We start from the raw sequence: 17,181 nt of genomic DNA, 5'->3' as shown, positions 1-17,181 counted from the left end.
GATATGATCATACCTGGTTGTTCCTTACTTGATAGATCAAGAAGTATACTCTGAGTTAATGACGAATCTAGACTGATAATTAGTCGCAATAAATATTAGACTAAAATCTAGCGGTAATAATACTAGGTTTCGTCGAAGGAAATCATATTGTTAAGAAACGAAGCGCTACTCGAATTTCAAGTCGTCACTTTAACAAGTGAGTGCATAGTTACTTTCATCTTACACATAGATATGAAGTATTTTATATAAATTACGTGTTATGTGTTCATATTATCTGAATACCAGCTGACTATGTTGGATGAACGTTTTCATACATGTTTTAAATGATTTAAAATGTATATTTATTTTATATCTTCAAAATGTGTTGGGTAAAATATGGGTAGATGTAATAGTTGGTGTGTGATGAAATAATATGATGAGAGGCCTCGATGTCGATGTTGATCTAGTCATCTAGCAGAGTATAGATGACGACCACAGACTTTTCTAGAGAGTCCAGTGGAACGCTAGCAGACTTGCAACCTGTAGGTGTTTGTGAACGATGTGTTCACCGGTGTACTCCATCCTCCTCATGGTTGCCTTAAGGACATTTATTGTTGAGGAATCCCCTTAACAGAAGTGTCCATCCCGATGATGATCCTTAGACTAGGTCCCTTATGATAGGTGTTTTAGGGACATAAAGTGAGGATAACGGGAAAGGGTAATCGGGTTATTGTTGGTTGATGAAATTAATAAACTTATTTATTGTGGGTTGAAAACCCTATGTGCTCACCAGGCTCCCAAGCCTGACCCACTCAGTTTCTTGTATTACATGTAGTGGCACTCGAGCATAGATGTGATGTTTGGATGAGGGATTACGGATTATAGGCCTGTAGATATGAATAAATGTTGTAAGGCTTATATTGTACTGTTTATGCTTTTGATCTGTATTGAACATGACATCCCGAGGTTTGTAATGAAATACATTTCTTCAGAAGTGCTTTGATAAATCTTTATCATATTTTATTTTGGGAACAAATTCCGCAACACTTTTATTTAAAATGTTATTCTGATTTTCAAATAAAGCGTAAACAAAATCGGTCTTTTCTGACCGTGAAAATGGGGATGTCACATGCTCCCACTAGCTTTGACATATATTCAGAAATCAGCTGGACTTCTAAAAATCAATACTTATTGACTTTCTTACCAAAGTTCAGATTTCTGATACGAGATGCTCCGATAAGATATTATCTTGGCTTCTCAAACTCATACACATTTCCTTAGATAGCTCACATATGTATCTAAACAATTTTAGAACTTACAACAATAAGTATCAAATGTTTAGTCCTTTTCCATTTCTCACAATTCAAACTATGAAGAGGGATGTCATAATCATAATCAAATTTGAGAATGCAAATAACACAATTGCTATATTCTTAAATTCTACTTAGTGAAAGCGTTTCCTCACAATCATTTTCATTAATTGGAGAGAAACCTTATGACACTTAGATTTAATGGTGTATGTGTTCCTATCCATGTGAATTTGTCATAACCATATCACAAGACAGTGTTAGTGACAAATCCAAACTCATATGGACTGAACTTGTTTAATCTTAATTTCTTGCCACCTGGCAGCACAAGGGCCTATCATTGCTTCCAAGTTATGCAAAAAATTGAGAACTAAAAGAACTCACACGCATAGTCAAATTAACTGGAATGGGCACATAAACAAGAATATGTCAACACGATAGGTTACAAACCTCAAGTCATGTGCTAGTGTTTAACAATAGGTTTACTCTTGATTAGTTCTTGAAACTTTCAAGATCTTTAAGACTCCCACTGACCTCTTGACATATAAGGTTCACTTTGTCAAGGAACATTACTTGAGAAACAAATATACTAGAGTTAGTGCGGATTCTAATCAAGACTAACACTTCACACAATTGGTCTTAGTTGGTCTTTGTTCTTACCAAGACATCACAACTTACCAATTTCAAATGTACAAGAGTAAGAAACGTTTTACTCTACATTTGACAAGTGTTATATGCCTTTCTTAAGATTATGTCACTCAAGTTACAATCTTGGTATGACTCTAAGACTCGATTTGGAACGAAGTATGACTCATCTTCTAGATTTAACCATTTCAACAATTCACGATTGCTCTTCTTAGGCCCTAAGGTGGGTCCTCGACCCCCACAACGCCGGAGCAACACCAAAAGTCTTCAACTTGGTAGCTCCCGACTTCGTCGTCGGTTGGAAATGATGGTGGCGATAGAGCAGCGGCGGAGGGAGTGAGAGTGGTGAAGAAGGTAGCTGTAACCATTCTTTAGGGTTAGGGTTTGGACGGGAGTTTAATACGCGGCGCCTCTCCAAACTTATTTCCATAATAACATAATCGGCCCCTTCTTCCCTCCTTTCTTTCAAAATGAGTCCATTAGTTACCCATTTAACCTCGGCTTTGGAAATCTCTTTCAATTTAAATTCGATAATTGCCCTTTAGCCCCCAGCTTCCAAAATCTTTTCAATATAAATCCAGAATTTACATTTCATACCTTGCTTCCATAATTCCTTTCATATTTAGTCCTAATAATTTACCATGTAGTCCCTGCTTTCATAATTATTTACGAACCCAATCCGAGACTTACACTTTTAACCCCCAATCTTTAAAATTGTGACAATTAGCTCCTCGAGACCAACACCTTGCTATATAATTATTGATTTTAGGGCTACTATACAATCATTGATTTATTTATTAATTCATTTAATAAATTGGGTGTTACACAAGTGGAAGGGGTGTTTTCTCCATGAACCAGATTCGTTATGGGTGAAAGTTATCAAGGAGTTGCATGGAGTTTTGGTGCTTTACTTGGAGATTTTCGGCCTCATTGAGAGAGAGAAGGGGGGGGGGGGGTTGGCAGAAAATTGTGGGTTCCATAAATCAACTACATGACCATAATGTTATCAACAAGAATTCAATGTTTATTGTGGTTGGTCATGGATCTATTGCTAGGTTCTGGGAGGATGCATGGTGTGGGGGTGTTATTTTCAAGACTCGTTTTCACAGGTTGTATGCTTTATCTTTTATTGTAAGATGGTCTTATTCATGATTTTTGGAGCTCTTCGGGGTGGAGTTTTTCCTGGCGGCGTCATATTAGAGGTGGCGTTGACTTTTTGCAATTTGATAATCTTATGGAGATTTTGTCCATCGTTTTGTTGACTACTACCCTGAATAAGTGGTCTTGGGATGTTGATCATAGTGGTTGTTTTTTTGTCAAGTCTTCCAGGAGACATATGATTCTTCTAGGTTACAAATAGGAGTGCTTGCTACCAAATGGAACAAGCATGTACTTATCAAAGTTAACATTTTCATGTGGCGCTCCGTGTTGCAGCGGTTCCCCCTTAGATCGATTATGGTGGATAAAGGTGTAGAGTTGGATTCTATCCTTTGTCCAATTTGTCAGGCTGTTCAGGAAGATGTTCCTCATTTATTCTTTCATTATGATTTGGCCTGTCAGGTTTAGAGCAAAGTCGAAGTGTGGTTAGACTTGTCAATTCCCACCTTTATGGGTCATTTTGATTTCCTTGTTTGGATTGATACTACTCTGGTGGTGACATGGGGTCGGCAGGTTTTTGAGTCGATATGTATGACAGTGCTTTGGGTTATTTGGTCCTACAAAAATTCGATTATTTATTGCCATTCTAAGTGTAAAAAGTAGTACTTGTTGGACAATATCATTGATTATTCTTTTCGTTGGTTCTCCTTTAGGAACACTAAGGAGTTTCAATTGGACTACATGGTTGTGTAATCGGATGTCGCCTTAATATTGTTTTTTTGCTAGCTCTTAACTAATGTTCTTTGAGTTATAAAAGTTTACTATTGTTCAACAATGCTTGTATTATTAGACCGAGGGGAGTGGGTTGCGGCCACTGTCGCACTTGGGTGCCACGTCTGCAGGAACACCCCCCCCCCCCCCTCTCGCGGTAAAGGTACGGTAGGAGGTGCATTGCAGTCGTAGAAGCGAGCACTCCTTGGGTGATTGTGATTGAATGCCTTTCTTACCCTTTGGAACACAACCAATGAAAATTTTTATTTATTAAAAAAAAAAAACAAATGTGGCATCACTCCTTGGGTGTGGTATGAAACCACACTTTTATGGTAAAGGGTAAGGTGACGCCTACGTGGCGTTGCGGTTTCATAAGGGAGTGTGACACCATTCCCTCCGGCCTTAAGAACCACATCTTTTAGCCCTATAAAGAATGTTCATACTTTCTTCTATTGGATTTCGTTCCTAGTTAGGAACGGAAATCGAGATACATTCATATTCTAACAACTGAGATGGAGTTCGAGATGGGATGGGATATGGTCATGGGTATATTTTCAACACCTTCGGCATATCTATTTATTATACCTACACAAATAGCAAATAATTTCAGAATATGGAGTCACCAATAAAGTGTTGTAGTTGTCAAAGAATTTCCAAATATGTAGCCACCTGAAGTGTTATGGTTGTCAACTTAAAGGAAAAAAAATCATTTTTTATTTATTTAAAAAATATTATATTTAATTATTTGGGTTACAGTGACTTGGTAATGTATATAAAAGATATGATAAATAATCTATTGACTCATGTTAAAATCATGACACTATTCTCCTTCCGTGATCATGGAGGTTTGCATGAAGTGACTTTAGATAATGAGTCATAGTCTCATGTTTCCAGCAGAGATTAATCGGTACGTGAAAATTGACCCGCAAACCCTTATTAGGAAAACTCCCTTTCCACACACAAAAAAAATTATATTTTCCTCGTGGCCCAAAAAATATGTAGAACCGACATGTTAAATCAAATAATTGATGCATTTTATCCGATGACAATTATACTTGATAATCATATTTTATGTGTGCTTTTTAATATCTTGATCATTGTCGATGCTTCTCAACCATACATGGCTTTTAGGTCATTAATGTTCAGAAGATGTACGAAGGTTTCTACGCTTGTTATTAGAGCTTTTTGATTTTCTTTGAGACATCAAAAATTATAAAATCAACCATATAAATTGTCTTAGAGATGATAATTTTGTTGATCGATACTAACCACTAGATTTTACTTTTATGAATTCTGAATTTTGTATATTTAACTATTTTATTAAAAAATATTACATTTTTACTCAATAACCCTTCAAATATTTATTACTTTTTAATAGTTAATTTGTTTTATTTTAATATTCAATATTATAAATTAACTTTTTAACTATTATAGATATTATTTTTATAATCATATATATAATGTCATTGTGGGACTAGCCCATTTAGTAAAAATTTTGCTTCTATTATTGAAAGTCTTACTTTTTAATTATAATGTAAAGTAAATTATGATATTAACTTTTAATCATTACCATGACGTTAAAAAAAATACATATAGTATTTTTATTTTTATTTTTATAACATATTGAATATGGGCTCTAGATCTAGGCCATCTTATTCTAATTTTGACTTTTAATATATTTATTAACTATATATGAATTTGCAATATTGGTTATATTTTTATTTGTTATTTTCAACCTACTAAATTTTTATTTTATTTTTCATTTTTTTACATGTATTTTCCTTTGCTATTTCCATTCCTCCAATTTTATTTTTATGTTTTGCACTTTAAAAAAGCTATATTGTTGTAAATGCACGTTGTACAATGTAACAACCCAAATTTTCAACAAAATTTTTCATTTTTATTTAACGAATTCATTCTCATAAAATATAAAATTCCAATCACAATTGTTTTCAAAAATTCATAACATCAAATAAATTATTCATAAAATCAGAGTGTCCCCAAACAAAACGTTAGAAAGTGCATGTCGCGTCATCACGCCGGGCTCTTGCCTTTAGATCCTGAAGTACCTGAAACAATCAACAAACTGTAAGCTAACGCTTAGTGAGTTCCTCATAACATACCCCACACAATCCACATAATCACATAAAACATATCAGTCACATATGCTAAATAAGTCATGCATACAAACATATAAGGATGTCTTGGAAACCATCTAGGGTTTTACTCCAGGTGTCATGGGAACCCCCCGAGGTCTAGGGTTGTTTATTATTTGGATAAAACCGAATTGTCCAATTGGACAATTTGGATTGGACTATTTGGTTCGGATATTCAGATTTTTGGATTGGTTTTCAACAAAACCGAATTATTGTTTTAGATTTCGGATTGGTTTTAGTTTATAAAATAAGAACCGAATTGTCCAAAAAACCGAATAACAATTTGTTATGTATTTATTTTTAATATATCTATAATTTTTATTAATTTTATAATTTTTTTAAATAAGTTCAAAAGGTTTTACCTAATAAAAGACATTAATATGTTCTTTCTCTCAAAAGTTTTTTATCTTTTAAATAATAAACTATAATATGCCTTCTTAGTGGTTGTTTATAAATTTAAATCACAAGTAAATAATTTGTTTTTGCTTCTTCTGTAAAATTAGATCATATTATAATTCTATGTCCTTTAAAAATGTTATGGTTTTTGAAAACCGAATTATAAAAACCGATCCAACCGAATTGTAATTGGATCGGATCAGATCGGATTTGAAATTAGTTTGGACTATTTGAATCAATATTTTAAAAACCGAAATCAATTTGGATTTACTTAATTGGATCGGATCGAACCGATCCATCGAAACGAACACCCCTACCGAGGTCTTAACTAAGGATGCCATGGAAACCCTCCAATGTCTTACACCCTAGTGCCTTGGGACCCCCCCCCCCCCCAAGGTCCTTACTTAGGATGTCATGGAAACCCTCCAAGGTCTTACATCCAAGTGTCTCGGGACCCCCGAGGTCTTTCATGCAAGTATCACAAATACAACTAGCATACCACATAACAAATAATGGGTCGGCCTTGGTGCCTTCGACCCATTGGTATGATGAGGAGACTCACCTTAATCTGCTGAACCCGAAAGCTACTAGCCTAACAGTCCAAAACCACCTGTGCTGAACAATAATACCATTAACCCAAATTTAGGATTAAATACAATCTAATTACACAACCTAACTACCCAAGCCCAAGTCCTTCCATAATGGCCTAAGAGTCTTTCCTTTGCTAATAGGCTCAAATTCCATGCCCAAAGCTATTAATGGGCCACATGGCCTAATAAGGCTCAACCAAAACAACCATGGCCCAAAATAGATTAATCGAACCACTAACCCAAAATATGACTAGTCCCAAAGGGCTTACAAGCCCAAAGCAAGCCCAAACCCATCTGAGTGCGTACGCCTTGCGTACCACTCCAGTACACTCAGCGTACTAGCTCCTCCAGCCGTATGCGCTGCGTACATGCTACTACGCGCGGCGTACAAGTCAGGCATGCACGAATGACCATTAAGTTCTTAATGCTTGGGATATTAACGTCAAGCTTTAGATCTGAGTCCATTAAGACGTTCTAAGGCGTAAATTTGGCAACTTTATGCCCATGCATGCTCCATATGTTCCCAACAACCCCTTATAACCCATTAAGACCTTTCCAAGGGTCTTAACTCATGCATGAGGTCAAAACACTCATCAAGACTGCATTTTTATGGTATGAATGAACTAAGGGACCTCAGATCTACTCTTCCTAAGCTCTAGAGTTGCTCAAACTCCCAAGAGATGATACATGAACACAAAAGGGACAATATAGCAAACCCTAGCTCAATCTAATGAATAAGATGGCAAGATTAAGACTTTATACCTCCAGAAGCTCCTCAAGGTGAACTAGATGCAGGTTCTTGAAACCCAATGCCATACCAAGCTTGCTCACTAACTTCTTCTTCTTGAATAAGCTCCAAAATGGCCTCCAACATACTTCTATGCTCCAAAAGCACACTCTCAAAGGAAAACTGAGGTAAAGGGACGAAATGAGACTCTAGAGGCTGATTAGGGTTTGGTCCAAGTGGCTTAAGGATGAATAAATAGGTCTCAAGTCTGGGTTTTAGGGTTTTGGTCCTCTATCGCGTATGCCCCGCGTACTCCAAACTCCTTTGCATCCTTCCTCCATAGTACGCTAAGTGTACACTTAGGTACGCCCAACGTACAAAAAGGGACCATTTTTGCCAAATTAGATCATTTCAAGGGGTTAGAATGGTTTACCCGATTTGGAGTGTTACACAAAACCAACAAATGCAACGGTAAATACATTTTATAAATACAATCGTCAAAATTCAATTACAAAACAAATTGATCTTGTTACGACGTACAACTGCCAATCAACTAGTTTTTATTAAATGAATTTACAAAGCTTCTTTTATCCAACAGTGTTGCAAACAATAAACTTTTCACGTTTTATCTCAGCAACGTTCAACCTCAATATGAAGTCTGGTCCTTGAAGTGAATCATGACTGGTAAGAAGATTGAAGAAATTACGATTGATGAATTTAAAAATTACAAGTTCACAATCTTAAGAGGTGAAAACAAAGATTGTTCTGTGATTTCTCTGGTTGATCTACCCATCATGAATCCTCATGACTGGATTGTGCTTGACGGAATTCTAAAGAAGCATGAATCGAAATTTAGTTCATAGCTTTTGCATGTTACTGATATGATTAGATATTTCTGCATGGAAGTGAGCCAGATGGATGTTGAAGTGTCCAAGAGTATGAAGAGAAACTCTACTGCAAAACCTCAAGATCTACCAGAAGGATTGGAAGAAAAGCGAGAAGGATTTATTCAGAAAAAGCCTTCATGAATTGTTTATAAAGTGCTTGAAGAAGGAAAAGTCCAGAATAAGATGTTCTTGGATGACAAACATTGTTACAATTTTGATTACATGAATAGTATTCTTGTAAGGGCTGAGATGTGTAAGGCAAATACTAATGAAGCCTTGAAGCGGGTATCGGAGGTAATCAGATGGTGGATCCGAGTAAAACTTGTTCTCATGGCGATTTCTGAAGAAGTTTTCAGAGAACAAAATTGAAAAACGATTTTGCAACTCAATACAAAAAGGGAGATTGTTAGGATCGTATTTTGAAGTATTGTATTTAAGTTTATGATGCGAAATGTGTTTCAGTACGATAGTGAATTTTGTGTTGATGCAATTGTATTCGTATTGACTAACCTAGAATCATAGTTGTTAGTTTGTTATATTTGACAGCTATGATTTGTCTGTGTCCTAACCTTATTGGTCAGTGCTCAACCGTTGCCCTTATATGTCCTATATAAGGAGAGCTCGTTGAAGGTAGAGAATATCTTTTGAAAGAGTCTTACAACAAATTGTAATTGCATTCCTTTACCCTCTAATGAAAAACCAAATCTTATTTACGTTTGAGTGTTCTTATTAATTACGTCTTTGTGCATGATTTCATTTTTATTGAATCTATCGATCCAACACTACTTTCAAGCTATATTTCTTTTTACAAACATGAGATGTGCAAAAAAACAATAATAAATTATATGAGAGGCTTTATAAAACATATCATAAAAGATGGGATAAAATAATTAAATTGAAAAAAAAGTCAGGAAGTAGAAAAGATTTTTTATACTATGAACTTTTTATTAAATAAAGTTACTAAAAAATGACTTGACAAAACAACAAAACTATTAGAGTGGTCTAGTCTAACTCGCTATAAATATTAGTATGGTGAGTAGGTACCCTTTTAAATTCCTAATTTAGTTTATGTTCATGTCAAATGTCAATATTTAACATTAAATTTACCAATTTAGTTTATGTTCGTGTAAAATGTCAATATTTGACATTTAAAAAAAAAAAGCGAACCATTAAACTTTTAAGTTAACATTTAACAATTAAAGAACCGGTATAATGAATTCGGATTTTTTTCAGCTCCTACTTTCCAAGAACAGTATAGACATGTCCCCATGTGAAATTTATGAAAATGAAAAGAATGACATGTACATGTACATGGGCATGTGCATATACATATGGATCTTTATTATTCCATTTACTACACTAAAGAGGTCAACGTTTATTAGTAATATATTTAATACCTCTCACCCACTAAAGATAAAGAGTAAAGACAGACGTCTACATAGTTGTAGTAATTGCTTCAGTGAAAGGAAAAGGATAAGGCAAACAAACAAGTAGACTCAAAACTAAAACCGTGATTCCCAACGCAACGTACTTGTTATCAGGCTCGCTGATCTCTTCCGCTAGTGGAGCAATTGGCCCTCGTTGTAAAAAAAATATCAAAACCACCCAATAAAATGCCACGTCATCTAACAACGACGATAGCCCCAATAGCACAATAGAAGCAGCTGTGAACCTCGATGCAGCCTGCCAATCAAAGGAAAAAGAATACGTTACATTTTTGGTCCCTGAGTTTTACTACTTTTTTCAATTTTTACTACATTACGAACTATTTTTGCTTTTCACTAAATATATTTTAATTGGAAACAAACCTTTCGTCCCCATATTGCAAAAGATATCCGACCGCCGTCTAGCTCTCCGGCGGGGATACTGTTGATTGCATTGATGAGAAGTCCGGCCCACGCCCATATCACCAACGGATTCACCGCTATCGTCGCTCCTTCTTTCAAAACATCACCAAGCACCAATTTCGCTATAAAATACAACAAACATTTTATTACTCCTATATGTTTTCTCCGAATTACAGTATAATATAATTCATACCTATTCCACCAGCAAGAAGCGATTCGTGAAAGACAGAAGCATCAACAATTACCCCGATACCATCAGCTGGTGGCAAAAAAAACCCAAACAGCAAAAGAAGCAACCCTAATGAAAACCCTGCTAAAGGTCCTGCTGCTCCAATTTTCAGAAGATCTTCCCGTTTTGGTACGATGTTTAGAATCCGTGTTATCCCACCAAATGAGCCTATCTGCCATAAAAAAACGTTAAGATTATTAGAGATATATACCTATGTGTGTGTCATTAATTACAAACTAATTAAAAAATCTCACCTGCCAACTGGGTACAAAAAATGGAACCCCGAGTTTAACTCCGGCTTCTTTTGCAACCAAAATATGACTGATTTCATGTACACCCAATATAAGCGCGGTTACTAGGGCTCCAGAAACCCCCTCTTTTAATACTTCCGTATTGTCGAAAACGGATCTGTCACATTTACAATGTGGATTATAGTCATTAATAAAAACAACAATCCAAAAAAAATAAATAAGAAGTTAACTTTGTATTTATAGATCTACATACAATAAGTTGGATTGTAATGCGGGGACGTTGCGTAAAAGTAATGTGAATATTGTAACTATTCCAAAAGATCCAGCAGCAAACCATTCTGGGACAGCTGTCATGAAGAAAAAAACAAACACAAATATTAGAGCGGATAATGTAGAAAATAGGTACTAGTAAAATCAGATAAATGCAACAAGTAGCAATGTATTTTCTAGTTTTTCGTTATTCTATCATTGTATTTTATTCAAATTATTTGTTATATATAAAGGATAGATTTATTAAATTACAATGCTCCATACGAAAACAATTGAAAGTACAATGTGAAACTAATAATACCAGTTGTTTCAGGTTGTAAGGTCTTTCTTGGAACAACAACTGCAACAGGTTTATCGTCTTCAGGGTTGATCAGAAGGAAAAGCTTATATTGATCCCCAAATGTCTCCTTCACAAAGAGTAGAACTTACAACTTTTAACCAATTTATATATAAAAAAAATGATGATTTGTGTTGTGGGTAAACTAAACTAACATGTAGTCTTTTTTCTATCTTTTTGTAAGTCACAGCAGCTTGTCCACGTAGGTTTCCTTTAAACAGTACTCCACCCTGTCACATTAAAATGATTGTGACATATTTTTTTAATATTTTATGTATATATATATATATATATATATATATATATATATATATATATATATATATATATATATATATATATAATCACCTCATATGGCTCCTGGCTTGTCACAAAAAAAGTGTCGAATCCAAAGACTTGGTCTTTCAAAATGTCGATTGTTTCTTTTGGAATCATGAATAATGCATCAAGTTGTTGTGGCTGTTAAGAATTATAACAAGTTAAAAGAGAGAGCAAAATGATATATATATATATATATATATATATATATATATATATATATATATATATATATATATATATATATATATATATGAAAGTGGAAAGGAGGTTAAATGAATGAAAAATATTCACCTTGACACCTGGCAGGGGTGATCCACTTGTAACCTCTATTTTATCAGCATCCTATTTTGAAAAAAGGTTAATAGCACAAGAAATTAAGAATTGTTGAGTTTTTGCAAAACATCATTAAAATGATTAGAAAAAAAAAAAAAAAAGTACCTCGGAAAGTCCTTTGGTCTTAGATTCAGTATCATTGGTATTTAGTATATTGTTGAGTGACTCCAATTGAGCAAGCTGACCCTTGTTCAAATAACAACACATGTCAATCAATCAATCAAAATCGTCTTATATGACTATTTGTTGTACTATATATTTAAAGTTCTCCATTGATAATAATACAATGTTTTCTTCAAATCCAATACATCAACACTTTGAAAAGGGAAATACCTCAGTGACTTCCTTGGGTTTAGCTTCAACATCATCTTTATTTAGTAACTTGTTAAGCATATCCAACTGAGTAGGTTGGCCTTTATCCTAACAAGAACAACTGTTTATTAGAAAACCCCAACATATAACAACTACATATTTGATATTTCCATACAAAACACTTAAACACCTCAGTAACTCCTTGGGCCTTGGTACTATCAAGGAACTTGTTAAGTGCTTCCAACTGACTAGGTTGACCCTTATCCTAACAAAAAAAGCTTATCAGTTTCTTCTAAAATCAAGAATCTGACACTCGTTTACAAAAGATGATTATAGCGATTAAAATGTTTACTTTTTCTTTATCATCCCCAATATCTGAACCACTCGATATCAATGGTTCTGCAGTTTCAGCAGCTTCATGCGCTTCTTTTTCCTAGAGAATATGTTAAATAAAATCAAGATTGTAACCAGATATACTGTGAATGAACAAAATTGCATTCACATACGACATAGGAAAACGCAAATTTGGTTAATGTGGTTTTCTGGCTTTAACAAATGGGTCATTGACATCGGTGGTGTTCATATTTTCTTAACAATGTCGTTAAAACCAGTTCAATTATGAATACAAAATGATGATTGTCATTCAAATGTGCAAAACCTGTGTTTGGCCATTGTTAAACAAAACATACCACCACAACCCAAGCTGCTAATGCCTTATAATCACAGGAACCAAAATATAGGTTTTGCCTATTTAGAGTTCTGACACACCAAAAAAGTAAACTGAAAGAAGGCAATAGATGCATCACTTTATCATCATCGTCATCTGGTCCGGTCTCCCTTTCACTCGCTCTGCATTTTACCACACGATTGCCACTAACCACTAACCTAAATGCAGATCACAACATTATATTTCCAACAAAAATTCACACATAACTTCACAAATCATTGCACTAAAACAGCGGTGACAGTGGCCTTAGGAGATCTCAAACGATATTAAGAATAGTTTTGATAAATTACAGATAGGCAACGAGTGTTTTTTTTACCTGGAAACGCATTTCACAGGATAAATGTTACGTCTGATGCCATGATTGATGTAGGAAGAGATGAAAGGCTGGAATCGGATGTCGCAACATGAACTGCACTGCGATAAAGGAACAACGTTCCCGCGAAAACACGCCGGGGTGGTCATACTCGCTGCAAAACTCATGTGAAAGCTGGCGACATTGAAATTGCTGAATTGATTGGAGTTTTAGGGAGGATTGAGTTGAAAATTAGAGAGGAACAGTGGAGGGTTTTGGGCGTATGAATTGTTAAAGGTGGAGAGGGAAAGGCAATCCTGAGATATTTCAAAATCTTATCTTCAAAAAAACGAGAGAAATCTGAGAAATTGACTCGGAATGGAAATATGGAATCTTTGTTTATTATTCTTTACCCGCCATAATTCTCAGAATGGCACCCATGCTGTGAATTTTGTTTGTTTCACTATTGAAAGACAATGGGCTGAAGCCCATTGGGTTTTTACACGTCAAGTATAAATATTTGTTTGTTATACAGAGTTTTTACACCTTTTACAAATTGCACTTAGAAGGTAAAGCTCAAAAAATCCATTGGGCCAATTGGGCCTTGGTCATTGATTCGAAAGAAAAAAATGGGATTAGTATTGGTAGTCTTGAAGCTTGCCTTTTTGTAGAAATAGAGGCGGAGATTCGTCACGAGAAAAATGCTTTGTGTGTGCACTACTAAAGGAGTGTGCATAGAAATTTGACTCTTTGATGGGAGTTACTCAAAGCCGAGGGCAGGGGATGTGGGATAGGGTGAGGTTGTTATTAGACTAAGAACTCAATTATGTAATATATGTGGCACCAAAGTGTAAATATTGTATCTATATATATTTGCCAATTTATTACAAGGAGGACGATTTTGGCCATATTTCATTATGGTATCAGAGAACACATAATACTCTAATTACCCTAGCCGCTTCTTCTCCTAAACCTTCGATCGACAGTCTCTCAATGCCTTCAGTTGTCGCCTCTTCTTCTTTTCTGCCCTACTCAACCAACCATCTTCCTTAGAGGTTGATCTTCTTCATCTTTTGATCGTATTCTAATTGATGGCTTCCTTACATCCTGTTGCTACCGTCACCAATATTTGGAACTTCATTCCCATCATTCTCGAGATGGATGACGGCCAATACACATCTTGAGTTGAACTATTCAAGATTCATTGTTGTGCTCACGACGTTACTCATCATATTTTACCAGACGAAGACCCTACTCCTAAACCTGCAACTGAAAAAGATAAGAAAAAAGCATATGCAGTGGCTCTTTACAAACGATTGGATTCCATTGTTCTCCAATGGATTTATAGTACGATTTCCAAAGACAACCACATCTCCACCCACACCTACAAACCCAAATCCTCATCTCTCAAACCCCATTCCTCAAACCATCACCACATCACCAACACCTCCCAGCACACAACCTCAACCAAAATTCACCCTCAAAACTTACATCCGTTGAAATAAACAAGAAACACCTCAAACACAAACAATCACTACCAGAACAACCAAACAATACACCCACCACACATATTTCTAATCCAACACCCCCACCCACCTGTACCACACTTATCCCTCATCCCCTCCCCCCTCCCCCCCACCCCCACCCACCCATAACATGTACACTAGAAGCATGACCAACTAATCCAAACCCAAACAATTATTTAATCATCCACACCTCTGTTCCCGTCGAACCTCTTCCTCACACCCCTACCGAAGCCCTTAACAATCTCGTTTGGAACCATTCCATGACGGATGAATTTAATGTCCTTATTGATAATAATACATGGGAAGTAGTACCAAGACGTTCCAACATGAACATCATCCCGTTCATGTGGTTTTTTAAACATAAAAAAAATCTGACATATCTCTTAAGTGCTACAAGGGCGTTTGGTTTGTGATGGCAGGTCACAACAAGTTGGAGTCGATTGTGAAGAGACATTTAGCCCAATTGTAAAACTAGCGACTATTCGCACGGTCCTTAGCATTACATTGACAAATCAATGGGCAATAAATCAGTTGGACATCAAAACGCCTTCTTACACGGGGATTTAGTAGAAACAATGTATATACATCAACCCATGGGTTTCCGACATCCTTCTTTTCCATATCATGTTTATCGTCTAAAGAAGTCCCTTTACGGCTTGAAACAAGCACCCCGCGCGTGGTTCCAACGATTCACTGATTATGTCACCACGATAGGCTTTCACCACAGTGTGTCCGATCACTCCTTGTTTATCTACAAACAGGGCAATGATATAGCCTATTTCTTATTATATGTTAACGATATTGTTCTCACCACATCCTCACCGACTCTCCAACAACATCTCCTAACCCGTCTGTCTACTAAGTTTGCCATGAAGGACTTAGGCAACCTTAGCTACTTCTTGGGCATTTTCGTCAAATGTGACCCAAAAGGGTTATTTTTAGACAAAATTGCAAGAATGGTCCCTATGGTATGTCAAAACTTAGCATGTTTGGTCCAAAATGGGTTTGGCTCGCAAGGATGGTCCAAAAGTTTGATTTTCTTGCGAGTTTGGTCCGTTTCATAATTGGAAGTGTGTAAAATGACCTATTTGCCCTCTCTATTTTGTTTTCCGTTTTCTTTTTATTAATTTTAATATTTTCTGATTAATAATTAAACAAAAAGAAAAGAAATACAACCCTACCCCATCCAACTCCCTTTCTATGCTTCCATCTGTTCTTGACTGCATCATACTTTGTTTCAAGAAAATGCAAAAAAAAAAGAAACACATAAATACTGGTCTTGGAGCTCTCGGTGATTGAGTTTCTTCTTTTTCTTGTTTGGTTCCTCTTGGAGATTTATCAACTGGAGAAGGGGATCGAACCATCGACTAGGGTCCGTCCGACTGTGATGGTGGTTGTCGTCGTTGAAGTTGTTGTTGCCAGAGGGATGTTGTGGCGAAGGAAAAGCGGTCCTCGACCTGCGAAAAGATGTAGTTGACTAAGGGCGACGAATCGAGAAAACAGGGGACGCTGCGATCGTTGTCGATGATGTTTCGTTGGAGGTGCTTTATGGAGGAAGTGACATCTCGGAGGTGTTTTGTTGGGGTCGGCGGTTGCTAGCCGTAGACGGTTGCTGGTGGTTGAGTTACGACTGTCGGTGGGGTTTGTCCAGTGGTAACAGTGGTGGAAGAGTAGCTGTCGGCGACCATCAAGAAGATGTGGGTGACCGGTGATGTTTTGGATCATGTCACTGGAAGCAGGGGCTTGGATGCGTAGGTTGGAGGAGGTGGTTGGTTACGCTGTTATGGCTCCGGCAGTGGGGATGAAAATTGTTATCGAAATTTTGTTCCGATCGATTTGTAGGTTTCAAAAGAAGAGAGAGAAGAGGAAACATGGAGACCATTTTACATACTTGTATCTATCGGAATCGATTTTAGGCCATGAAATTGTTGTATGGATCTGTATAATGGTGGGTCTCGATTTGCTCGATTTATTTGAAGATAGATTTGTAGGTGGGTCTCAGTTTATCTCTATTCTTTGTTACCATATTAGCCAAACAAGGAGACCCCCCAAATATAAGGTTCTTTCATCTGGTTTTGAATGTTTTATGTCCTTAAAAATTGCTGAACATTCATAGATAGATAGGTGTTTTTGAGTTTTGAATTAGATTTTGGTTATGAATGCTAAATATTTGATGATTT

The 17,181-nt window shown here is 36.1% G+C and overlaps 1 protein-coding gene across 2 annotated transcripts; it reads right to left on the bottom strand.

The window, feature by feature from the left end:
- Positions 1–9,842: 9,842 nt before the first annotated feature.
- EGY2 (ethylene-dependent gravitropism-deficient and yellow-green-like 2) lies at positions 9,843–13,796 on the bottom strand. 2 transcript variants are annotated; one of them, XM_079013513.1, is made up of 15 exons: positions 13,500–13,796; positions 13,263–13,341; positions 12,809–12,889; positions 12,647–12,721; positions 12,478–12,564; positions 12,250–12,330; positions 12,103–12,153; positions 11,839–11,949; positions 11,646–11,720; positions 11,455–11,560; positions 11,137–11,230; positions 10,887–11,040; positions 10,597–10,804; positions 10,365–10,525; positions 9,843–10,239 (listed from the first exon to the last, which is right to left on the bottom strand). In XM_079013513.1, exons 1-15 carry the CDS (start codon positions 13,661–13,663, stop codon positions 9,991–9,993), a joined length of 1,776 nt encoding a protein of 591 aa, XP_078869639.1. In that variant the 5' UTR covers positions 13,664–13,796; the 3' UTR covers positions 9,843–9,990. The 2 variants fall into 2 exon arrangements, with proteins under 2 accessions (XP_078869639.1, XP_078869640.1); XM_079013514.1 differs by having other exon boundaries at positions 12,250–12,324.
- Between the last annotated feature and the right edge of the window lie 3,385 nt (positions 13,797–17,181).

Source organism: Lactuca serriola, chromosome 8 (genome assembly GCF_051521515.1).
Source record: "Lactuca serriola cultivar US96UC23 chromosome 8, Lser_US96UC23_V15, whole genome shotgun sequence".
Taxonomy (NCBI): domain Eukaryota; kingdom Viridiplantae; phylum Streptophyta; class Magnoliopsida; order Asterales; family Asteraceae; genus Lactuca; species Lactuca serriola.
Note: the sequence above shows the minus strand (reverse complement) of the source record. Positions and strands in the feature narration are given on the sequence as shown.